This window comes from Thermobia domestica, chromosome 10, assembly GCF_964235325.1.
Source record: "Thermobia domestica chromosome 10, izTheDome1.hap1.1, whole genome shotgun sequence".
NCBI lineage: Eukaryota > Metazoa > Arthropoda > Insecta > Zygentoma > Lepismatidae > Thermobia > Thermobia domestica.
The window spans coordinates 139567802-139594377 of NC_137463.1; the positions used below are offsets into that span (position 1 = coordinate 139567802).

Consider the following 26576-nt stretch of genomic DNA (forward strand, 5'->3'; position numbering starts at 1 on the left):
GCAACAAGAAGACCAGCATCTCCTCTAGTATCAAGCTTTTCAGTGGAAGTGTCACGCCGCTCTTCCAACACATTAATTACTTCATCCAATTGACTAGAAAGTGTCTTCACAGCTTCTGCTTTTGAATTCCATCTGGTGTCACTTTCACGTTTCAGACCAATCTTTACGTGCTTTAGCAAGACATTTCATCGGTGAGTAGATCTAGAGAAAACTACAAACAAACTTTCCATTTCTCCAAACAAAGTGACCGACAGAACGTTAATGTGTGAAGCATGTACGCCACAAGGTTCAATAGATTATTGTTACAAGGAACAAAATGGCCAAAGTTCCGTATCAAAGTTTGAACTCCAGAATATTGCCCGGCCATTGTAGCCTGATTATCATAAGACTGACCGCTGCAATCTTAATATCAAGCCTATCACGTTGAAGTTTCTCCAGTATTTCAGCAGAAATACTCTCAGCAGTTTTCCTTCGACAGAGATGAAATCAATAAATGCTTCCCGAACTTGAACAGAATCACGTTATGTGTCAACAAATCGAATGATTTGTGACAACTGTTCCACATGAGAACAATCAGGAGTTGAATCAAATATAATGCTGAAGTATTTTGAATATTTGGAGAGTTGTTTTCTTGTTGAACATTTTCTTCACTCTAAATTTGTGGGCTGAAGTGTAAATTCATGCGCCAAAAAACAAGAGCAAAAATGGGGAAAGAGCTAAGCAAAATGGTTTCGCTCACTGAAAATTCGACTTGTAAAGAACAGAAGAAGAAGGACAGAAGAAAAGCAAGGGAATCAGCGACTATAGCGTCTGCACCAAAGAGCTTTTAGTTAGCAACAGAATTATAGTGCCCGAATAAAGCATTATGTATACGTTGATCCCTTCTTTGTGTCCTTTTCTTGAACTGATAAATAAATAAATAAATAGTGGTATTTTAGGAAGTAGGATAGCAGACGGGGCCCCATTACTTGCATCATAAAACCTTAGAATGTAAACAACGCAATATACTTCGACTTTCTTCATTATATTTTAATCTACACTCAGGTTTTTCCTTTAAATTTCTCTAAAGTTATTGAACAGAGCGAAACTTTTATTTTATTCATATTTTAATCCACATACATTTTTTCCTATCAATTTCTTTGGGCCCCAACAGAATGAAACTTTTATTTTATTTATTTTTCACCTACATTCTGCTTTTTTCTTTAATTTTTTCGGGGTACCCAAAGTTGCGACACGTTTATTATTTTTTCACCTACATGCAGCCTTTAAGTTTATTTGGGAGCCCCCAAGAGCGTGAAACGTTTACTTGATCTAAATGCGGCACTGATTAGTTTTATTAGACAGGTATTTCTGTTGTTTCATCCGTTATTTGGTGTAATATTTGCGTTTACTTTTAGGGAAGTTGTGGATTATAAAACTTGATGGTCCTTGAACAGCTCATGCTAACAAGGTTCTTTTAGTAATTATTTTTTACCTACCGTCCGGGGGCCCCCACCCCCACAAAGTAGGGCCCGGGGCAGGGGCACCGCTCGCCTCGCCCTTACGCCGCCACTGTGTATACCTGTAATTATTGTTTCGTACTAATGTTTTGTTGTATTCCAATTTGGGAATTTTAATTCATAATTATTTCAGTAAGAAAGTAAACTGGTACTGTGTTTCCAAAATTAAAAGGGGAGGGATGGACGGCTTTATGGGAGTGGTGGATGCGGATTAAAGAAAGTTTTTTAAGTCAGGGAAGACTTACTCAGTCATGGAAATTCAAGGAAAATCAGAGAAATCAAAATTTCAGAATTTCATTGTGAACCCTGATAAAGGAGAGTTGTATTTTGCGACGAACTCTTGTACCAAGCTTACGTTAATTGCTTTCTAAGGAAGCTCGAACATTCTGTTTCTCCTGTTCTTGGAAGCCTGTCGTTCGGAAACTATGTGGTTTATGACAACGTTTATATGAACGCTTTTTCGTATTCTAGTATGCAGAATCACTTCTCTAATTTTGGACACGGTATTAATTGACATTCTGCATCTTGAAAGAGGAGCATAATGCGTACTCAAAAGTACTCTCCTTTCGAATAGTTTTCAGATTGCCTAACCTATCGTTAGGGGCATATAGAGACGACAGAGTTGTATTTATATTCTCTGTATTTTTATTCTCTACTAGACTATACTTAAATTATTTTAACATAGAAAGAAACTATCTATGTGTATGATTACTATGTATATTTTCATCAGTTACATGTAGCATTAAAATTTGTTAAGCAAATCTTTTATACACTATGTATGAAAAAGATGGACCCAATTTCAGTGTTCTGTATTCCTCAATCTGAGTCGATCGTAGTTGACATACATATCTCTTGAAAAAATACATGATAGAGTTTCTAATGACTTATGCTAGAGATCTCTGCGAGTGCAAGAGTAGCCGAATAACTGAACACAACAATTGCCGCTAAATTTTCCTGACTTGAAATCTATATTGTTTTGTTGAGTGGAAAAGAAAGATTTCTCGTGTAAAATGGTGACTTCGCAACAGAAAGCTTTCTTTTCTCAGGAATTGTACACGACGTACTGCTAACTTGCGGTGCAGCATCCATTTAGGCGTCGTTTTGAGTTTAATCGGTCCACAGCTGAGAACATTCGTCGTTGGCACCAAGAAATCTTGAAAACAGGCTGTTTGTGCAAGGTGAAGAGCCTAGGCCGGCCACGCACTTCAGAAAAAAATATAAGGAGAATTTAATGTAGTTTTGCACATAGCCTTTGCAAATCTCTTCGTCGCGCCAGCATAGAACATCAGATCCCTCATATGACTGACTGACTGGCGTGTATTGAGGCGTCGTTTGCACATGAAGCCATACTAATTCCAACTGTTACATACTTTTCCGATCGCTGACAAACACATGTATAATTTTCTGAAATGATGTTGGAAAACATGAAAGATGACAGTGTCTTACAACGTCTGATTTGCAGTGAAAGGTAACATTGTATGTAAACGGTACAGTTAACAGGCACAACGTACAAATCTGAGCACTAGAGTAGAGGTCTAAGCCCTTTCCACTGTCGTACCACCAAGCATATTAAATATGAATACCACGATAAGTCGAACATACCACCAACAATAGCTCGCGTACCATAGATTGGGAATCCCAAACTAGAAACATCCACGTCCAATTACAAAGCATGAGCGGTATCCGCCGAAAGTAAACTGTTCTGTGCTGTTTATATGCAGAAAGGGTTTCTTCTTCTTCTTTCTTTCTTTTTTTTTTCGGAAGAAAACATAATTAATGGGCGTACCTACCACGAAATACTGGAAAACTATGTTTCCTCCCACAACTTAATGAAGATTCCAATGAGTTCATTTCCCAGCAGGGCAAAGTACCACCGTATTGGGGCCAACAGGCTCGCCAGTTTTTAAATAACATTATCTCAACATATGTCGTACGGTGCCTTAACACTTTGCATTACACCCTTACCCCCAAAGGTCCTCAGACATCACACCGTGTTCTTCTTACGGGGTTACGTGAAAGACTTTTGTGCCTGAATTACAAGCTGATATGAATAACCTCAGAATCATAATGGCAATGAATTCAATGAAAGAAGGCACTTTGCAGAGATCGGGAATAGTTCAGCTATCATTTCAATGTTATCGGTGCAGCAGGTGAAGAGTATATAGAGCACTTACAACATGATGAGTACTTGTTACACTATTTGCAGTTGGTTGTCTAATCATAATTTATTTCATCTGCATTATACAGAGTTTTGGAGTTGGGCCCATTGTATACTTGTGTAAAGCTTACTGTTCTGTTCTTACCTTACCAACGAAATTCAAATGGTTAACTCAGGTGAGATAATCCCAGTCCGAAATGTCGATGACTGGAGTTCCGTGTGTTTTTCCTGCAATGTATGTTCATCTGTTTCCATATATCCATCTTAGTTTGAATTTTCTAGTATTGTTTTGGCTTCCTTCTTTAATATTTAAAATTATGTAGTTATCCATGTTTAGACTTCCAAACTATGCTATGCATAAGTATCAAAAGTCTTATTGAACGGCTAGATCCATCCGTCCATGTGTCTCTGTCGACAGGTGACAGAGCAAAAACGGTAAAATATTCGAGAAGCGATTTTTTTGGGTATCAATTTAGCGTCCCAAGAATAAGTTCTATCTCTACGATAACCCTCTATTCAGACAGGGAGTGGTGGAAATCAACCGTTTCTGGTTTCAGTTGACCGCCGTAGAAAAGAAACAATAATAGGTAGCGAGGAGTTTTTTTTTTTTTTTTTTTTTTTTAATCGATTCAGCGTCTCAGGAGATAACATCTCCACTCGTAACGTTCTTCTTAAACCGGAAGCGACAGAAATTTACTTGTACTTCCATTTTCAGTATTAATTTCCATAGAATAATAGCGAAACATATCGAGAGTAGTGTTGTTAATCAATTCAGTGTTCTAAGAATAGGTTTTAGCTCCGTTAACCTTCTATTCAAAACAGTAGTGATTAAATCAATTATTTCCCATTTTCAACGTTGCACAGTGGGCCAGAATCAGAATCTGACTGGAAAAAAGTAGTTTTGGCAACTACGTCTAATCTACATTCGAACAGCACAGTTGGGTTAAGTAATAAATAAGGTTTCTTGCTGCGTATCAGTAAACACGGATAACAGCATATAGTGGCGGCAGCAGCACTTCAAAATTGATAGTTCATTATCTGTTTTATAGCGCGCTGAATTGGGGTAGTATGAACGTAAGGTTTGCGGTTTAATTGCGCATGTGAAAAGGCAACGAACGATCGCAAAATAAGCTATGAGTAAAGGTATGTATATGTACTTGCTGTTTGACTAAAGTTTTGATTGATTGGTTTACGTTGCTGTTCTGTAGAAGCATTTCTAGAGAGTCGAAGTATTCACGTATTGAAGAACTGCTATTGGAAATTGAAATTGAGATTTAAAAATGTACGTTCGTGTCTGTATTGAGATCTTTCGTCATGGTGTAGTTTGATATATGTATTTCGAAATACAGTTGTGATCTACTGCCCGTTCTTGCCCGATTTTTATATTTATCGTCTTTTCGAAGTTAGGTGTAGCGAGCCGGATACGCTCTTCGTGACGTGAAGAACCTGTACGAGGTATTGCGTTGTAAACCATCAAACGAATCACTTTATAATTATGATACAAACAGTTATGGAATGTAAATTCTTTCTGTGAATGTTCTTCGCAGTGTGAGAGTGACTTTAAGTGCCTTCAAAGTGATTTCGAGAAGCATTGGAAGCTGTGTAATAGAATGACTGATAAATTTTTATCCAAATTGGTTGGAAGGGCATATTAAGTTCTCTGATAAAGTATTTACTGGTTTCAAAACGATCTCTTGAAGCCAAGAGCATAGGCCTTTGACAAGCAAATCAGGCAGACCTAGTAAACTCTTCGAAGATCCGGAAACAAAGTCGAAGAAAAAACTTGTACAACCACTCGTTACAAAGCATTCTGAGTAAGAGCTGGTGTTGGCTACCCAATGTTCATTGAGAGCTGCTGGAAAAAGAGATGCCGCGGTTGTATTAGGAGAAATCACTCAAACGACACCTAAGGGAGCAACGAAAATCAAAAAGGCTTATCATTCGCCAAAATTCTCTCAAACACTTATTCTCCGGATGAAGTCGTGGCACTTATTATAGATAACAATTTAACAAAAAGACAGTATGCACATTTGAGACTAGGTGCAAAGGCAAAACATTGTGACATATATCCGTCGTATAAAGTGGTGTGGGAAGCAAAATTAAAGCGTTATCCCAGAGAAAAGAATATTATAGTAATTGACACGTCAGCTGAAGATAATTTACAAGCAATAGTAAATCAGACAATTGAGCGCATCGTGATTTTACATGAAGATTATATTAAACAGTGCATCAAAGATGGAGACATAATGAAATTAGTGTGTGAGTGGGGTTGCGATGGAAGCAGTTGTCATAATGTATATAAGCAGAAAGTTGAAACAGAAGATAAATTGAATTAGTGGCTCAGATATTTTTGCTATCTCCTTTGTTCCCTTACAGTTGTATTCAACATCAGATGGGGAGGTTGACAAAGCAATTTTGTATCAAAATCCCAAACCATCGTCGCCTAGATTTTGTCGACCAATTAAATTATTGTACCAGAAAAGAGAACTGAACTGTCGAGAAAAGAGGTATGTTCAATGGAAACGCAAATACGTAATTTAAAGCCTACTAATGTACCAATTCAGGAGAAGGAAGTAAATGATATCCCTAAACTTGTGTTCACAATGGTGAATGGGAAGATGTGAAACTCAGGCACTTAAAGTCACTTTCACACTGCGAAGAACATCAACAGAAAGAATTTACATTCCACACCTGTTCGTATCATAATTATAAAGTGATTCGTTTGATGGTTTACGACGCAATACCTCGTACAGGTTCTTCACGTCACGAAGAGCGTATCCGGCTCGCTACACCTAACTTCGAAAAGACGATAAATATAAAAATCGGGCAAGAACGGGCAGTAGATCACAACTGTATTTCGAAATACATATATCAAACTACACCATGACGAAAGATCTCAATACAGACATGAACGTACATTTTTAAATCTCAATTTCAATTTCCAATAGCAGTTCTTCAGTACGTGAATACTTCGACTCTCTAGAAATGCTTCTACAGAACAGCAACGTAAACCAATCAATCAAAACTTTAGTCAAACAGCAAGTACATATACATACCTTTACTCATAGCTTATTTTGCGATCGTTCGTTGCCTTTTCACATGCGCAATTAAACCGCAAACCTTACGTTCATACTACCCCAATTCAGCGCGCTATAAAACAGATAATGAACTATCAATTTTGAAGTGCTGCTGCCGCCACTATATGCTGTTATCCGTGTTTATTGATACGCAGCAAGAAACCTTATTTATTACTTAACACAACTGTGCTGTTCGGATGTAGATTAGACGTAGTTGCCAAAACTACTTTTTTCCAGTCAGATTCTGATTCTGGCCCACTGTGCGTTGGTCGCCTAATAACGAAAGCAGTAATAGGTATCGACAAGCGCTTTTTTGATGTCGGTTTATCGTCTCAAGAAGAGATATTGTTTCTACTAGTATCACTCCTCTTAAACCAGAGTAAGAATTTACTAGTTCTTCGGGTCTCAACATTCATTACCATAGAACAAGAAAGGTGAAGCGGTTTCCTAAAATCGTTTGAGCATATCAGGAAAGGATACAATCTTTACTCGTAACATACTAAAACCCGAAGCATTACATATTTACACGTACTTCCTGTTTCAATATTGATTTCTATACGCTAGAAATGGTTAGCGGTATCGAGAAGCGAGTTCTTGGATACGACTCAAAGTTCCAAGTATAGATTCCATTTCCTCCATTAATCCTTAAGTCAAAACCAAAGTGGTAGAATTCAAAAGTTTCCGGTTTCAACGTTCATTGCCGAAAACAAAAATGGTAATAGATAGGAAAGCGGCTTTTAGAATCGATTCAGCGTCACAAAAAATGTACCGTCTTTATCCGTAACACTACTGAAATTTGAAGAGTTAAAAAAAAATATTAATACTTCTAGTTTCCACGTTGATCGTCATAGAACATAAATGATAATAGATAGCGACAAGCAGTTTTCTGGAATCAATCCAGCATCTCAAGTAAAGGTACGATTTCCACTCGTAACACACTAAAACCAGAAGTGATAGAAATTTACTTCCAGTTTCAGTGTTAATCTCATAGAGCAAAAATAGTAAGAGATAGCGAGAAGCGTTTTCTTGGAACCGATTCAGCATCCCAACAATATGTTCATTGTCCAGTCTCCTCCATTTACCCTCTAATCTAACCCGAAGTGGTGGAAATTATGATTCTGGTTTCTGGCTGATCACAATAGTCTACGGAATAGATAGTGAGAAACATGCTTTTGATGTGGATTCAGTAAGAATAGTTCCCCTCTTCAACTTTACTCCTCTATTGCAAACGAAAATTGTAAAAAATTGCTGTTACTTCCTGTTTTAATAGTTTCTCATGGAGCGAAAACGTTAATAGGAGGCGACAAGCTTTTTTTTTTTTATTATTATTTAATATGGATTCAATATCAGAAAAATAATTGGTGTCTCAGGTTTATTATTCTGGTTAAACAGTAAGTAGTAAAAAATAGAATTTTCAGTTTCAATATTGATTTCTATATAGTAATAATTATAAGAGATAACAAGAAACTTTATATAGATTCAGCGTCAAACCATTTCTCTCATCATCCCTATATTGCAACCGGAAGCAAGAGATCTGTTTTAATACTCAATTCGTATAGTTTGAAAGTTAGCTATAGTTCCACAACTGTGAAGCAGATGTTACTTGTTATGTATTTATTTATTAATAAAAAATAAATATTTGAGAATATGTAGCATCTGCATTTGATACTAATTTTTAAAAAAAACATCCTGTCAAATGATTGTGTTAAGTGAAATTATTTTAATGTACATTATTTTCTATTTATCTCGTCTCACACATATTTTTCCTTTGTTTAATTATTTAAAAAAAATTATTTTTAAAGGTCGGGTGTTGAAAATATATCGCACATTCAGAAATACTGAAGGTAAAGAATATACCAGGGTGGAACTAGTCCGTAAACCTGCAGTAATTGATACTTATATGAGAATACGAACAACAAAAGATGAATCATTTATCAAACAATTTGCAACATTAGATGAACATCAGAAGGAGGAAATGAAGCGAGAAAAACGTAGAATTCAGGAGCAGCTACGAAGAATCAAACGAAACCAAGAAAAAGAAAAACTAGGACTTACGCAGCCGAAAAAGAAGAAACCTAAGCTTAAGCCAGATCTAAAACTTAAATGTGGTGCTTGTGGTCAGGTTTGTACGTTTCATAGTTTTCCCGTTTTATTGTTCACTGAATAAAATACCTACAAATGTTCATTTATATTTAGTAAGTACTTAGCCATAATTCTAAGTATAAGCAGTGTATACGTAATAAGCTTTAATTTCTATAGTACTCGGACAGAAAAGCATGTTACATTGTGCCTGACATTCCGGAATCAAACCATGAACAATCCCTAGTGGAATATTATCCTAACTCATATATCCAGTACCCTGTGATGAAATTTCAATATCAATTTGCTATTAGAGAAGAATTTGAAAACTGCAGAATATTGATGCATATAAAGTCAGCTTTGTAGTGAGTTGCCATCTCTGCTTTACAGATAATAAGATTAATTCGATAAAACTTTGTAATAAAGGGTGTCAGATTTTCACTTGTATAATTGTATCCATTATCAGTGGATAATGATCCTATTTCTCTTTATCCCTGCTTTTCTATGGCCCATTACCGGTAAAAAGAGGTATTATCCGCATTTTCACTCATCTAGCGAGTGTCTAGTGTCTACTGGGAAATACCATAACAGCGAAATATGTTCCTTGTTAGTGTATATAGGATGTCAAGCGAAAGTTATATCCAAGCTAAAGTGTAATTTCAACATCTTTATGAACATACTGTTAAACATTTGCACGCCTTTTTATACACAAGTGCAGTTAAACAATGTTTATCAACAAAGTTTGTGTACATGTTGTTCTGTCTATCCACATACGTTTGTAATGCAACCTTCTAATTACTCCTTTCGATACCTGATAATTTTCTTCGAGCATTACATAAAATAAAATAAATAAATTGTTCAGATAATTAACGAGCATTTAAAATTTTCTTACATACTACCCAGGTACAGGGATGACTTTGTAAATAGGCTTGTCATCCAATTAGACAAAAACTTTTATTTCAACAAATCGCTCTAAATGAAATGAGGAATTCATTAATTGAAATAAAATAAATTGCTCTGATTTCCTAATTTAAATGTCAGGCTTACCTCTCATAACTCTCCACCTAAATAAATGTTAATTATACGAAGGCTTCTATTCAGAAGCATGCCTTAATCGAGAACTAATTTTACTCTATGTGAGGTCTGAACATGCGTCCACTTACAGGCCATCATAACCTCTAATCATCTCTAAAGACAGACTCATCATCCTGAGAACGGTCCAGTCTAAGACTACTTTAGGATTTTTATTATTATTATTATTATTATTATTATTATTATTATTTGACAAAACCACAAGGATTCCAACTAGCTAGCTCAAAATAGAGGTCAGGTTAGGAAAGTCCTTTATTTAGGAATCAAACACCTTCATTTAAAGCTCGGTTTTAAAGGTTGGATCTCTATAGCTACAGGCTAGCGTATGAGAAATCTGCCGTGTAAAAAAAAAATGTTTAGTCAGTCTGACAAAACTCACTGAGGAAGATAAAAAAGAAAATCTTAAACAGGCTTCGTTGCCATAGTAACAGCCCTTCCTAAAGATTAAAATGTCAGTTAAGCTACAGCACTCGTCCAAAATGGACGCTGCCTCAAATCTCTAACTCTCCCTACTAAAGCAGAAAACCATTAAACCTAAAATTCCTTATCCGGGGATCGAGCACCTAGCTTTAATTCTAAAAGAATAAAAATCCGGACCATACATACAGAATTTACTTATCCTGTACCGTGCCTCGAAAACATAGTTGAATTCTTAAGGACATATCTCGCAGCCATTACTATAGACTGATACCCGCGTCTCTAACCCAGAACACAGTCCGAGAATCGAGACTGAAAGAAATACCCCGATTGAAAGGAAAATCGAAGCACAGAGCCTAACTGCTCCAGCCTTAGTTTCATTACAGAAGAAGCCCACTTGCCGCATACAGATTACACGACAAACACTATGATTCAACAGTGTTGGACAATACAAACTGTCAAGACTTTTCCTAATTTAATATGAGTAGTGACTGTAGTTTCTAGTAAAATATTAGTTTGAGCACATAATCACCATCGCTTCGCATCTGCTCCCTACGTACCACTTTTACAGGAAGATCACTAGCTTTTCCTTGTCCTGAATGGGAACAAAAACAATTCTTAATTCTGGTGACTACCTGACACAGATTGATGCGAGTTTTTTTCTCGTAAATAAGAGCTTCTGTGATATATTATCAATTTACATTCAATTATTTTGCAAGGCGCCTAGAAAATAACTCGAGAATGTGTTAGAGTATTATCTAAAGGATTAAAAGTTATATAAAATAATTATATAAATTGGTCGACAGCTCGTAAAACTGTACGCGCTTTCTTCTTTTGTTAGTACAATTAAATTTACATGGAAAATATTAAATATTATTTCCTTCTACGTTATCACAAAAATATCAGTAATTTTAAAAAGTAAATTCGCAGTTCCATGCTTGTCTAACAATTTTCCTTTCCATGTTAGTAATTTCAAACATTCTTTTTTTTTTTTTTTTTCTCCATATACACAAGACACAAGTTTCAATATAAATTGCTGATAAAATTACATATTTAAATAGAATATTCTTGCTTACATTGTGTTTTCTCAAAATCGAATAATGTATGCCTATTTTTGAACGTATCAACATCAACAGGTGAGTCTTCCAGTGCTAAATTTCCATATGAACCTATTTACAAATTAATTCTTTTTGTTTACGCTGATATTGCACATAGTGTCCGACAGTGAAATTGCACAGGCGTTTGGACATTATTTTCAGTCAGCTTATAACAATGTACCTGCCAAATTTGACGGTGACTCTTTGTTTACCAATAGGACCGAATATAATCTATTAGACAATTTTTCAGCCAGATGAAATAAAACATGAGGAAATAAAAAAAATGCTACAAAAACCATGAAACCAAAAGCGATCTGTGGTGAGGTAACATTCCTCCCTATGTTGAGAAAGGTAGCAGTGATATATTTAAATACTTCTCCACACTATATGTAATATTTCTATCAGAACTAATTCGTTCCCAGACGAATGGAAAGAAACCATTACCAAAGTCCATTACCAAAGTCTGGAACAAAAGAGATATAGAAAACTTCAGACCAATAGCTATTTTGTCGCTCTTCGTCAAAATTCTTGAGATATACGCTAATTTCAAATCGTGTAAAGCCTGTTTTATCCACTTAACTGCACGGCTTTTTAATATTAGGCTTACGTCGACAAACTTAATATTTATAATAAATCGTATAGCAACGTAATTAGATTAAAGTGGTCAAGTTGATGTCATTTATACGGATTTTAACATGGCGTTTGGCTTCCATTGATCATGAGGTTTTGGTACTTAAACTAGTGTCTACGCATTTTCGAAGCAAGCAATTGAATATCTTGTATCATATTTGCATGATCGAAAACAATCTGTTTCATATAAAGGGTTTGTAACTGAACAGTTTAATACTCCGTCGGGAGTCCCTCAAGTGTTTCATCTAGACCTCCTATTGTTTCTTCTTATTATTAATGATATTCCTCTCTATATTCAAAAATTCTCAATCTTCATTTTGCGACGATGTAAATTCAACTGATGATTGTGTGAAACTTCAACAGAATCTACAGAGAGTTCAAATCTGGTACAATAAGAACAAGGTGGCGCTAAATGTGTCCGATTGTAGTTCTGCATCATTCACGAGGAAAGAAAATTCTATTAACCTTAGTCTACACAGAAATGACTGCTCTGTCTAAATCAAAATACTATCAAAGACTTAAGAATTGGATATTTTTGACAGCGGACTAACATTCACTCATCACATTGGCGCAGTAACGAGTAGTGTATATAGATACATAGGTTTTAATGATAAGATAGGACAAGATTTCTACAAAGAAGCAGTATTCCTAAGACTATATTTCTCATACATGAGGTTAAAATTAGAGTACTGTTTGGATATCAGATGTCACTAAATGCTCTGAAGCAATAGAAAAGATCCAGTTTAAACTGAAAAATGCATGCATATAGAAAACTGGTTTCTATCCAAAGAATGTCCCTTATGAAGAGCTAGTAACCAACCAACCATAATTTTCGAACATTAAAAATAAATGAATAAATAAATAAATTGGGTATACTCATTGTTGAATAATCTGAACAGTTTCATGCCGTTAGCATATAAAAGAATGTTAAAGTATTTGATTTTTCCCGTTAGATCATTTAAAAATGAAGAAAATAAAAGGCGCTTTAAGGACAACCGTTGCAATATCCCATTTCTTTTTGCATAACCTGCACAAGAATGTATAGGCGCAATTTTAACACTATATGTTCTACTTGACATGTAGCTTTCAAACCAGCGAATGTATAATGGTGGTAAACCAGTATTCAGTAACTTGCTAGTGACTGGTAGAGTCAAAAGCTTTTGAAAAATTTCTGTGTATATAGCATTGACATGCAATTTATTTTTAACTTCGTAGTTGACCTAAGTCTGAGGTTTTAAAAAAAAATACTTTAATAAATACTTCAGCAATTTTGATAGGGTCCTTAATTAGCATACTTTTACTATTTATTTGTCTTGGGACTTTCCTTTTTTTAAGCTAGTTGTGCTATGCACAATGAAACGAGCCATCATTCCTGTTACTAATTCAGCCCCAAACTAATGTCTGTAATGTTCGACAAAACACACACAATTGGCTGTAAGAGTCTGAGTGTGTCTAATAAAGGATGGTCCAAATATATATATAGGCTGGTCCAAAATTTTGAAAGTTTGAAATTTTACCGTGGCACCCCCTAAATTTCTTCTCCCTTCCAAATAAATAATACATGCAAAGTTTCAAATCAGTAGCTCTTTATTTAGAGGTTGCGCAATCGACTTAAAGTTTAACAACATTAGTGCTTTATTGTAGCTGTATTGGCAATGCAATACACTCTAGTTTTGTGGATTTGTTCTCCTCTGTAGGAAATGTTCTTCCAACAATGATCAACAAAGGTTGTCTTATCATGTTATATTGATACATCATTCCCTTTGATTCATCTTTTGCATTGTGTATTTATCATGCCATTAGAAACAATGTTAAATGTACAAATTTTAAACATTATTCACTGCAATGACGAATTTGTTCCCGTCTACGTTACAAGTTCAGCAAAAAAATAACTTGTTTCGTCTCAGTTGATAAGTTGCAGTCGCACTTTATTTGTTTTCCTGTGGCGGCACTCGCATTTCATTTGTTTAACGATGATAATACAGGAACACCGCATTCGGTAAGATATTTCGTGGCAGTAAGCTGACAATACCGAATCATAGCTGCTGATTGTTCCCGTTTGTTTACTAGAACAAAAGCTAGAAAAGTGGTGGTGCAGTGTTGGCTTAACTGTGGTATGATAGTGAGTTTGGGATAAAGTTTCGTTCTAGTCATACTGATAGTGAGTTTGGGATATGCTTCGTTACTGTCATGGCAGAAGCCAATAGAAATATGACTAGACTTTATTTACTGGGAACAGGTATGGGAACTCTGACCGGAAGTAAGCTACCTTCAAATGGCTATGTTTTGCGTGTATTTTTCACCATCATCTAACCTTTAAATAATCCATGATAGTGTTAGAGATGTTATACGAGAAACCGTATGATTTTAGAAAAAGACTCGTATCTTAATTCGTGAGAAAAAGCATGCAGCTGCCTAGCTCGAAAAATTGAGGGGCCAATGGACAAATTTAGAGAAAACCAAGAACCGAAAACCTATCAAACAGAAAGAGAACGAAGCTAGATATGTTGCAAGTTTGCATTATTTATTTGATATAGCACATGCGGATGCTCTTAGACTAATCAAAAATAAGGAAGACAAGGACTTCCTCATTGCTTAGAGGGAAGAGGAAGGACGTGGTTGTATTATGTCAGTGGACAAAACTCTTGGTCAAAAGGAAGCCAAGACGGCAAAAAAGATGCAACGAAAACATGAATTTTTTTGGGCAAGTACTAGTGTTAACACTGCCACTAACGCAGTTACGCTGTTTGTTTCCAGCGATAGTGACACTGGCAATGATTTGGAACCAAATAAAACCTACTCTGATGACGAATAGAAACTCACACTGCAGCAAGTTCTCTGATACAAAACGAAAGCACGAAAATCCCAAACTTGCTATTATGTTGGATAGACCGAAATTAACTGACAGACAAACAACTTTTGTTATAGCAGCAACGGCCAAAGGTTTGAGCCACATTCTGGACGAAGTTACCCTCAGTCGTTCATCCATCAAACGAGCTCACGAACGCAATCGTCTTGAGCCAGATGCCATCATACAGAGCAAATTCCAAGCAACAAACGCCCTCGTTGCCCATTGGGATAGCAAAATTCTACCAGACATAAAGGAAAAGAAACCATCGATCGCCTGCCTTAGTATCTGGCATGGGAAAATTTATTTGGTCGGAGTCGGCAAAGGCATTCAAAATATGACTTTTTAGAGACTAATTCAACCTTACTCACCAAGAAAAATATTTGATTACTTTGTGTACGTTCCTTGTTAAGGTTTATGTGAAAGCGTGGTTCTTATCACCAGTAGCTGCATCTGCTCCAAGAAATGATTTCGATTTTCTGAAAAGCTTTAAATATGAAACAGACAAAGCCAGCTGTTTACAAAGCCCAGGAAAAATCTTGGTTATCACTGGTAGTTGGGTGAAGAACTCATTGGCTTGGCGTTCTTCTACGAAGAACTCTCCGCAGAAACAAAGCAAGAAATGGTGAAAAACTTGAACACGGATACCATAAATGATGAGCCTCCAAAACCCTTGCAAATACCTTGAGATGCTCTTGTTTCACTACAGAATCGAGAATTTGGTAATGAAGAACACGATGCAGTGTTTTTGAACGTCTCAGTATTAGAACATTTCTTGCACAAAATCCGGATACACGGAAATCCAATACTGACTACTTAGCTGGTTAAGAAGTAGTTAAACATATGCAAGTAGTTAATGATCATGCAGAACACGAAGCTGCCCTCATACAAGAGTATAACGGTATTATGACAAAGAACGAGGAACAGAAACAGTACCTATTTCAAGTTGTTGCGGAGCACAGGAAGCAATATCCATACTGTTCAAAGAACACCCTATTTAAGTAAAACACAATATGTGAAAGTGGAGTGTAAAAGAAGGGTAAACATATGAATTGTACAGTTTTAATAATGTAAATATAATCAACAATAATGTGCTCTTACGTATAATCGTGTAATATGTACATAACATTGTGTGTAACAAAATATATAAAAATATATGTATAAAACTGTGTATATGACAATAGCATTCAAAATTTCAATCAGCTTGCGCAACCATTAAAAATTCTTGTAAAAATTTAAAATTTTACCAGTGTATCTATCTTCAGTCGTGTAATAAATGTGAGGGGTGCCACAAGTGAAATTCAGAAAAAAAATATTTTTTCCTCATTTTTGGACCACCCTAATATATATATATATATATATATATATATATATATATATATATATATGAATGTTATCAAAATTTTTATTTAATCTTTTGGCGCGGGGGAAGAGGGTTAAGTGACTCCTGATATCTGATTGGTTTTAACTGCAAGAGTGGGAATTATGTCAACACTTCAATAAATACATAGTAATATTGTATTAAATCAAATAATATTTACATCTATCGTAGAACATGTTTAAAAAGAGCTGAAGGTGGGGAGGATTAAACTCTTTCGTTCTCAGTTGATTTTAAATCCAAGTAGTGGGAACAATTATGAAGCCTCAGAAAGTATACGCCATATTTGATTAAAATATAATATTTTTGCTAAAATTACCTTTTTATATATTATTTTAATGGAAGGGGAAAGAATAATCCATGCCACATTAGGGAGCTAAATTCGCCGCTCATTCTTGACTTATTTTCATATTAAAGATAAGTGACTACGGAAAACAGTCAAATATGTAGCATTGTATCGAAACCAAACGAGTTTTATATAAGTATCGTAGAAGTCTAAAAAAGCGGGACGGGAGGAAAATACCAGTACTTTATGCTTTACTTTATGCAAAATGAATAATTGTGAAACCTTAAAGAAAATGTACGACATATTACAACAAAATCTCATTCTTGACGGAATTTAATGCTAAACACTGGAGATTACGAAAAGGGATGGTGGGGTTGCTAAGAGGAAAAATCTACTACTTCATTCTTTACTGATTCTAACTCCCTGGAGAGGGGATGATTGCGAAGCGTCAAATAACATGTACGACATATTACGCCATAATGGAAAATGTTTAACCAAAATTATCGTGAAACATACTTTTGAAATTGAGGGGGGAGGGGGAATTAACTTTCCTTCTTCGCAGATGTTAATCATAAGCTCTGGAGATATTTCCAATGCATAAGTAAAATATACACTAAATTTTGTCATAACTGAGAATTTTTTACGTGGTTTATATTGGAAAAGTGTCTAGTATATACATGTGTAAACCTTCAACATGGGATGGATCCACCTATCTTCCTTAAGTTGGATTGCAACCCTGAACAGTAGGGTTATTTCTGCAAGTGAAGGAAGGTACATTCCAAGTTTCATCAAAATTGGGCACGTTTTATAAGAGTTATCGTGAAACAGACAAGACAGGTACACAGTCGAGTCGAATAGTAGAAGCTTCGCTAACTCTTCCTTAAAAAATGTTCCAAACTTATGAGCTACTTGTATAGATACTGTTTTTTAAGCTTAATTAGTAAGACGTTCTTGCTTCATTTTACTGAATCAAAATTGCATTTTACAGGTTGGTCATATGCGAACCAATAAAGCTTGTCCAATGTACCAGCCTGCTCCTCCGGCTCCTCCAGTAAATGTAGCAATGACAGAGGAACAAGAAGAAGAAATAGAAAAACAATTGAATGCTGAAGATGAAGACTTGGTGAACGTAGATGGTACAAAAGTAAAACTTTCTGGGAAACTTCTTAAGGTAAGTATGAAAGATAATAGTAACACGTTATTAGTATTACTATTATCTATACTATATTAGTATTACTATAGAAATAACGTTAAATGTTCAGTAATATTATTAGTATTACTAATAATATTATTGAATATTTAACGTTATTTCTATATCCACCGTTCAGAAATTCTTTTTGTAGAGAATTCATAGTTTTATTCACATCCGTTTAAAATTCAAAATAAGTAAATAAAATGATAAAATAAGCATTCCGTCCCTTCTGTCCGACAAAGTAACGAATTCTTTTCATTACCGTCGTTTCAACGTTTATTATTGTATGTTAAATTGATATATTTATTTATCACTGTGTATTGCGAGCGGTAATTCTATTTAGAAAGAAAAATAAGTAGAAAGCTAGAACTTACCACAGATCAAAGTATTCCTTGAAATAGTGCTTTCGGAAAACTCGATTTCCATCTTCAGCTTACAACAGTTCGAAGTGAATTTAAAAGATGGAAGAGAAATATGGATGTGTAAAAAAGGTTAAAAAGGTATAAAAAATATGAAGCATATGTCCTCTTGTCAAACAAAAGTAACTCACTGATAACTGTGCACATATTACTAGTCACTCACTGTTCACTGTTTTTGTTTCTTTCCAACCAGTCGAAATACGTGATAGAAAGATCACTCCAAATCCCATTTATGTTCCCTATGTCTAAATTAAGTGCAGGTCTCTATGAATATAGTAGGCTTCTTTAATTCTACATTCTGTCATTGTTTTTGCTCTCTCCACCAAACGTGAATTAACAATATTGTGGTTGTTCTCTGTGAGGTGCGCTGCCAATCCGAACAAGTACTGTGAATTACAGAATTTTGATATATAAATAGAGGCACGAGCTTTTTGCAATGCGCGATAAAAACGAAATGCGTCAGAATTAAGTAATTTTGGTTGATTCGAACACGGCTACAGAAAACATGTTGCGCGTTAGCTATCACCATCGCAGCTGGAGGGGGAGTTCCGAAGTGATGATTGATTGAAGTTTGTTCTAAATACATTTACATATGTGTGTCTTCCAATTGTGTTTTTAAATTATGGACTGGTGATAAGTCACAAACGTACAAAATGAAGGAATAAAATGCGGAAACATTTATGCTTATGTTTAATGCTTAAATGTAACTTGTGCCTATGTGTTTTCAGGAGACAGCAAAACTTTCCTACTCATAGTAAGTTTAGTTACTGATTTTCCTTCAGTGTGATTTTAAAAAATATAATTTTCTATAAGTGAAATTGACAGTGTCAAGTGAAATATTCAGTATATTTTGTTTTCAGGTAATTAATGGTTTATTTTTATAGTGATCTATGAATAGAAGAAACAGCTACAAAATGCAAAACTCTATTTGAAAAATGCAACAAAACACGAAACGCGAATTTTTCAAATTCTTAGTGCGAAAAACTCGTGCTCCTATTGTTGAATGTACTCGGCCATTCTCGTAAGAATATTTCTCTTCGTTTGACCTATGTATGTTTTGTTACATTGACACTTAGCACGATAAATACCACTACATTGTTGATGCTCAGTGAAATGTGCTTTAAAATTTGTTATATATTTCTCCATGGATTTAGGGGGAACTTCTGAAATCTTGATATTATGTTTGTGTAGTATCTTCCTAATCTTAGCAGAGATATGTAGAACCAGAGGGATACCAATCCATCTGTCAGCTCCAACAATCATGGGGACTGGTGATCTCTCGCTGTACCTACTTGTGCCATTTCAGTAATAAAGATTTTTGAAACCATTCTATTGTCCAGTTTTTATTATATATTGAATTTCTTAATTAAAATCATCAGGGAAGTCTGAATGTAAAAAGGGCTCTCCTAAATATTTTTTTTCGAACATTCATTATTTGAAGCTATGAGTGTAATGATTTGCAATTAATATTATGTTGAGTTGGCAGCATTGTTAATCTGATTGTATTGTACTGTACAGCAACTATGAGATAGATAGATAGATAGATAGATAGATAGAGTGAGTGAGTGAGTGAGTGAGTGAGTGAGTGAGTGAGTGAGTGAGTGAGTGAGAGTGAGTGAGTGAGTGAGTGAGTGAGTGAGTGAGTGAGTGAGTGAGTGAGTGAGTGAGTGAGTGAGTGAGTGAGTGAGTGAGTGAGTGAGTGAGTGAGTGAGTGAGTGAGTGAGTGAGTGAGTGAGTGAGTGAGTGAGTGAGTGAGTGAGTGAGTGAGTGAGTGAGTGAGTGAGTGAGTGAGTGAGTGAGTGAGTGAGTGAGTGAGTGAGTGAGTGAGTGAGTGAGTGAGTGAGTGAGTGAGTGAGTGAGTGAGTGAGTGAGTGAGTGAGTGAGTGAGTGAGTGAGTGAGTGAGTGAGTGAGTGAGTGAGTGAGTGAGTGAGTGAGTGAGTGAGTGAGTGAGTGAGTGAGTGAGTGAGTGAGTGAGTGAGTGAGTGAGTGAGTGAGTGAGTGAGTGAGTGAGTGAGTGAGTGAGTGAGTGAGTGAGTGAGTGAGTGAGTGAGTGAGTGAGTGAGTGAGTGAGTGAGTGAGTGAGTGAGTGAGTGAGTGAGTGAGTGAGTGAGTGAGTGAGTGAGTGAGTGAGTGAGTGAGTGAGTGAGTGAGTGAGTGAGTGAGTGAGTGAGTGAGTGAGTGAGTGAGTGAGTGAGTGAGTGAGTGAGTGAGTGAGTGAGTGAGTGAGTGAGTGAGTGAGTGAGTGAGTGAGTGAGTGAGTGAGTGAGTGAGTGAGTGAGTGAGTGAGTGAGTGAGTGAGTGAGTGAGTGAGTGAGTGAGTGAGTGAGTGAGTGAGTGAGTGAGTGAGTGAGTGAGTGAGTGAGTGAGTGAGTGAGTGAGTGAGTGAGTGAGTGAGTGAGTGAGTGAGTGAGTGAGTGAGTGAGTGAGTGAGTGAGTGAGTGAGTGAGTGAGTGAGTGAGTGAGTGAGTGAGTGAGTGAGTGAGTGAGTGAGTGAGTGAGTGAGTGAGTGAGTGAGTGAGTGAGTGAGTGAGTGAGTGAGTGAGTGAGTGAGTGAGTGAGTGAGTGAGTGAGTGAGTGAGTGAGTGAGTGAGTGAGTGAGTGAGTGAGTGAGTGAGTGAGTGAGTGAGTGAGTGAGTGAGTGAGTGAGTGAGTGAGTGAGTGAGTGAGTGAGTGAGTGAGTGAGTGAGTGAGTGAGTGAGTGAGTGAGTGAGTGAGTGAGTGAGTGAGTGAGTGAGTGAGTGAGTGAGTGAGTGAGTGAGTGAGTGAGTGAGTGAGTGAGTGAGTGAGTGAGTGAGTGAGTGAGTGAGTGAGTGAGTGAGTGAGTGAGTGAGTGAGTGAGTGAGTGAGTGAGTGAGTGAGTGAGTGAGTGAGTGAGTGAGTGAGTGAGTGAGTGAGTGAGTGAGTGAGTGAGTGAGTGAGTGAGTGAGTGAGTGAGTGAGTGAGTGAGTGAGTGAGTGAGTGAGTGAGTGAGTGAGTGAGTGAGTGAGTGAGTGAGTGAGTGAGTGAGTGAGTGAGTGAGTGAGTGAGTGAGTAAGTAAGTAAGTAAGTAAGTAAGTAAGTAAGTAAGTAAGTAAGTAAGTAAGGGAGGGAGGGAGGGAGGGAGGGAGGGAGGGAGGGAGGGGAGATAGACAGACAAAACACAACAAACTAAATAAATTGTACTTTCGTAATAGCTATGAAAATGGCTTGGTTGGAACATGAAATATGATGGGATATTTGTTCCTCTGGAAGACATGTCTTGTTTCCAGTGTCTCTTATTACCACATACACTAAGTACCTTTTAGTGATGTTGTAAAGGGTTTCACATTTCTGATTTCTGATCGTAAGAACATGAACACAATAGTCCTAATGTTAAGTTGTGATAGTTGTTTCAACCTAATTTGTAATTTGGAGAATGTATGTGTTTGTTCCATAGTAGTTTTGTGTTGTAAATCACCGCGAATTGCTTTATTCCACGCGCGAGCACTGTGTGAAGTTAGCGGCATATTGTACCTTTATTATAAGAATCAGTTAAGTTGTGTTTCTGCGGTTTTGAAGTCGTCAGGATGATTAAATTACCAGATAAGTAGTAAACTCATATTTTTATTTTGAGGTTACTTGACTGGCTTAATTCCATTTCTTTCCCTACTGATTGACCATCTATAGCAAATGGTGAAAAATGGAGCCGAAACCCGGGAAGGTTATGGATTGGAAAATCATACCTTTTACCATGATCGAGGAAGAATCGAGGGAACATTCAAATAAATTCATATATTAATTCATAAAGTCATGAGCTGTGTACAACTGTCGACTACACAACATTTTACATTTTAAGAAAGAGGAAACTGCTCGCAACAATTAACCTCTATTGTTGAGCTCGCAGTTGATAAGAAAGAAAGCCGATATTGCTATATTTTAGAAAAGAGAAAAGCGTATAAAAGTCAAGTTTAAACTATTTTCATTATTTAAAGCTTAACTAACTAACTACCTAACTAACTCTATGGCCTATGGAATCCGGAGGTTCAATGCCGCGTTCACAAAAGCTCTCCACTGACTTCTATCCTTAGCTAACTGCATCCAGTTTCTACTTTGTATTCCAATCTCTGCGAGATCCATCTTAATATTGTCCTCCCATCTGCGCCTAGGTCTTCCTAATGGTCGTTTTCCGATTGGTCTTCCAGTCAAGACTTTAAAAGCGTTTCTACTTTCTTCCATTCTAGCTACATGACCCGCCCACCTAAGCCTCCTAGACTTGACGACCCTAACAATGTTGGGTAGACCATATAAATTATGTAGTTCCTCGTTATGAAGTTTCCGCCATTCCCCATTCCCGTTCCTCTTGGGTCCGAATATTCGTCTCAGGATCTTGTTCTCAAATACTTTCAGTCTATGTTCTGCCCTCAGAGTAAGTGACCATGCTTCGCAGCTATACAGAACAACAGGCATAATTATCGTTTTGTATATTTTAAGCTTCAAATTCCTCGACAGAATTCGCGACGACAAGATATTTTGAACCGAATAGTAATACGAATTCCCTGCTTTGAGTCGACATTTAATTTCTTCGTGAATATGATTTTCATCTGTTAATATTGATCCTAGATATTTGAAACTATCTACTTTATCAAAAGTATTATTTAATATTTTAACGCATCCATAATTTGCTGTATTCCGGTCCCGACGAACTTCCATGTATTTAGTTTTCTCTGCATTTACTTCTAAACCCATGTCCCTGCAAGCGTTTAATAAGATCTCTGCATTTCTTTCTATTGTTCTCTTATCCTCCCCTATTAAATTTACATCATCAGCATATGCCATAACCTGGTGAATACCGTTCAACTCTAGGCCCTGGTTGCTATCTTTGATTTTCCTTATAGCGTATTCCAGAACGAAGTTAAATAATAATGGCGACAACGCATCTCCTTGTTTCAGGCCATTTTCGACGTGAAAGCTCGTGGACAAACATTTTCCTACCCGGACTTTACTTTGGGATTCATTAAAACATATCTTAATTAATCTAATTAGCTTTCTCGGTATTCCAAGTTCTGTAAGGACGTTGTATAATGTTTCTCTCCTAACCGAGTCGTACGCCTTTCTAAAATCAATAAATAGTTGATGTACCGGGGTATTGTATTCCCACCTTTTTTCGAGTATTTGGCGAATGGTAAATATTTGGTCGATAGTTGATCGATTTCGTCTAAATCCGCACTGACAGTCTCCAATAATTTCATCTGCGTATGGGGTCAGTCTTGCTAACAGAATATTTGAAAGGATTTTATAGGATGTTGACAAGAGAAATGCCTCGATAATTATTACAGTCAGTTTTGTCGCCTTTCTTGTGAATTGGAACAATGATTGATTCTTTCCACTCTTGTGGCAATTCTTCCTTGTTCCAGATAAGGAGAATGAGTTTGTGTATCTTGTTCCACAATTTTTCGCCTCCAGCTAAAATTAACTCAACCGGAATTTCATCTACACCCGGAGATTTGTGTTTCTTTAATTTCTTTATAGCGGTTTCTACTTCTATTCGGTTGGGTTCTGGAATATACGGTTCTGCGGTGTGTATCACCTTTTCTCCACGCACACTAGTTTTTGGTTGCGTGTTAAGCAAATCGTCAGAGAAATCTTTCCATCTATTTAAGATGCTATCCGTGTCAGTGAGAACTGTACCGTCAGATTTCTTTAATATATAAGGACGAGGTTGATAGCCTTTCTTAAATTCATTGATTCCGTTATACATGTCCTGGATGTTTTTATTTTTACTATTATCTTCAAGTTCCTTAATTTTAGCTTTCAGAAAATCGCGTTTCTTTGTTCTAAAAGTTTTGGAAGTTTCCCGCCTGATATCTGCGAAATTTTGTGTAGTTATTTCATTCGGAGTTTGTAGCCAGCGTAATTTTATTTAAAGCTTTCGTTAACAAAATAGATTATAGTGTTGAGATATTCGTATAACCCGTAATAGTGGAACATTTTAAGCTTAGTTATTGGCTGTAATTTATCTTATTATCAGAACTAATACGTTTTAATTAAAAACGGTAAAACTTAATCTCATTTTACATTCCGAATTTTCTTTCTTTGTACAGGGTGGTCCGGAAGTGGGCGTACCCCGCTTTAGTTTCAACAGTATAGTTTTAGTTATGGTAGAATGTCTGTACACAGTTACCTTAAAGTCTTAAGAGTCATAAACATCGGTATGATCACCATCCATGCCGTAACCCAGCTGAATTCTGCGCCAAGTTCTCGCAGATGTTTTGCGGAGATACTCCGGAGTGAGGCGTGTTCCACAGCTGCTTGTAATTCCTGCGTTGTCTGATATTGTGTGTTTCTTACATGTTGCTTTATGAAACCCCAGAGAGCATTGTCTGGTGTCGTCAGATCGGGACTTCTTGGAGACCAGGAAAAGGGAGTTGGTGAAGATGCACAACCTCTTCCAATCCAGCGGTCAGGAAACGTCTGATTCAGGTAATTGCGCACGTGAATCGCGAAGTGCGCTGGTGCTCCATCCTGCTGTATCACAACAGTGTCTTTGACACCATATTCTTCCAGTTGAGGCACATTGTTACCAAACAAATGTAGGTAAAACCTAAAACCGTCAGAAAACACCAATTAGGAGTACGCCCACTTCCGAACCTCCCTGTATGTATACGAGATCAGGTCTGTTAATACGCATAGTCCACTAGTCTATGTTATTTTATTTAATGTATATTAACTTCATATTGTGTTATTAATGATATTTTACGCAGATACATATATACCCATACATGTAAACTAATATATTTGTATATGTCATAAACCTTACCAGTTTTCAGGAGATTAAAGAAAATGGAAGATATAAATATTCAGAGGTTATTGACTGGCCTGAAACAGCAAATGGAGAACATATCCCTTGAAATAAAAGAGCAACAAGAGAAGACACGAGAAGAAATGGAAGAAGAACAAAAGAAGATACACAAATAAAAAAGCAACAAGAACAACAAGAGAAGATAAGAGAACAAATGAAAGAACAACAAGAGAAAACATGAGAAGAAATACAATATGGAATATATGAGTGGCACGAAGAATTAAACAGAAAGGTGAACAGACAACGTGACGATATGAAACAAGAAATCGATGACCAACTTGAAGTAACAAGGTGTGAGCAATTAAGTGATAAAATTAGAAATGTAGGTCAGCTACATGAAGAAATAGGTCCGTTAAAGCACAGTACTATAACACTAATTTGAGCTTGCCTGGAGAAATAGTAGCAGTCAAAGGAGAAATAGAAGGTGTGAAACATGAACTTCGAACAGAGTGTCAACACATGAATAGTTCCACATTGGAGCAAGTTTTGCATCATCAATAAAAAATGAAGCAAAGTATGGCCGTACTGCAGAAAGGATTACAGGACCTAGAAACTAAACAAAACACTATTGAAAGAGATCTTCGACTACTACAAGAAATTTCTGAAGGAAAGACCTGGGAAATTCGAATAAAACCTAAGTTGCAAATTCACAAACTGAGAACTGACATTCAAACAGCAAGATCTCATATTGAAGAGCATCCGGAACAGATCGTAAGAGGTAGTGTTAATTCTGATTATAATAAGATTAAACAACTAGCATTGGACTTAACAGTAACCTCCATGTCTAAGTTACGAGAAAAGAAAAAAACTAAATTATCTCGTTACCAGTACATCTGAAGAAGACTGTGGTCGTGACCGGCGGAAAGAGAAAGAGAGTGAATGAATGAGTGAGGAGATAGACAGGCAAAACACAAACAAATTAAATAAAATGTACTTTCGTAATAGCTATGGACATAGCTTGGTTTGAAACAATAAATATGATGGGATATTTGTTCCTCCGGAAGACATCTCTTGTTTCTAGTGTCTCTTATTACCACATACTAATTACATTCTAATGGTATTGTAAAGATATATATATATATATATATATATATATTTATTTATGATTTCTCATTGTAAAAACATAAACACAATAGTCCTAATGTTAAGTTGTGACAATTATTTCAACCTAATTTGTAATTTGGAGAAGGTATGTGTTTGTTCCATAGCAGTTTTGTATTGTGAATCACCGCTAGTTGCCTTATTCCACGCGCAAGCACTGCGTGCAGTTTGTGGTATGTTGTACTTTTATTGCAAGAATCAGTGTTATATTGTGTTTCTCCAGTTTTGAAGTCATCAGGACCGATTAAATCACCAGATAAGTAGTAAACTCATATTTGAGGTTACTTGACTGTCTTAACTCCATTCCTTTCCCTATTGATTGACCGTCTATAGCAAATGATGAAATGTACACGGAATTTTCGCGTTAACTTCAACAAAAAATTAAGTCTGTACATTTAAAATACATTTTTTTTTGGGGGGGGGTGGGGGCTGTCCTCATAGCCGTAATGACTTTTCAACAGTGTGTATAGGGAAGTATAGGGAAC

General features: G+C 36.4%; 1 protein-coding gene across 4 annotated transcripts in view; it reads left to right on the plus strand.

The window, feature by feature from the left end:
* The window catches only part of Taf1 (TATA-box binding protein associated factor 1), a 726438-nt gene that overhangs the window by 508191 nt on the left and 191671 nt on the right, over positions 1-26576 (plus strand). For all 4 annotated transcript variants that reach the window (XM_081728611.1, XM_081728610.1, XM_081728612.1 and 1 more), the window contains 2 exons: positions 8537-8856; positions 17550-17732. In XM_081728611.1, the coding sequence (XP_081584737.1) occupies positions 8537-8856; positions 17550-17732 (503 nt within the window). The remainder of the gene's footprint in view (positions 1-8536; positions 8857-17549; positions 17733-26576) is intronic.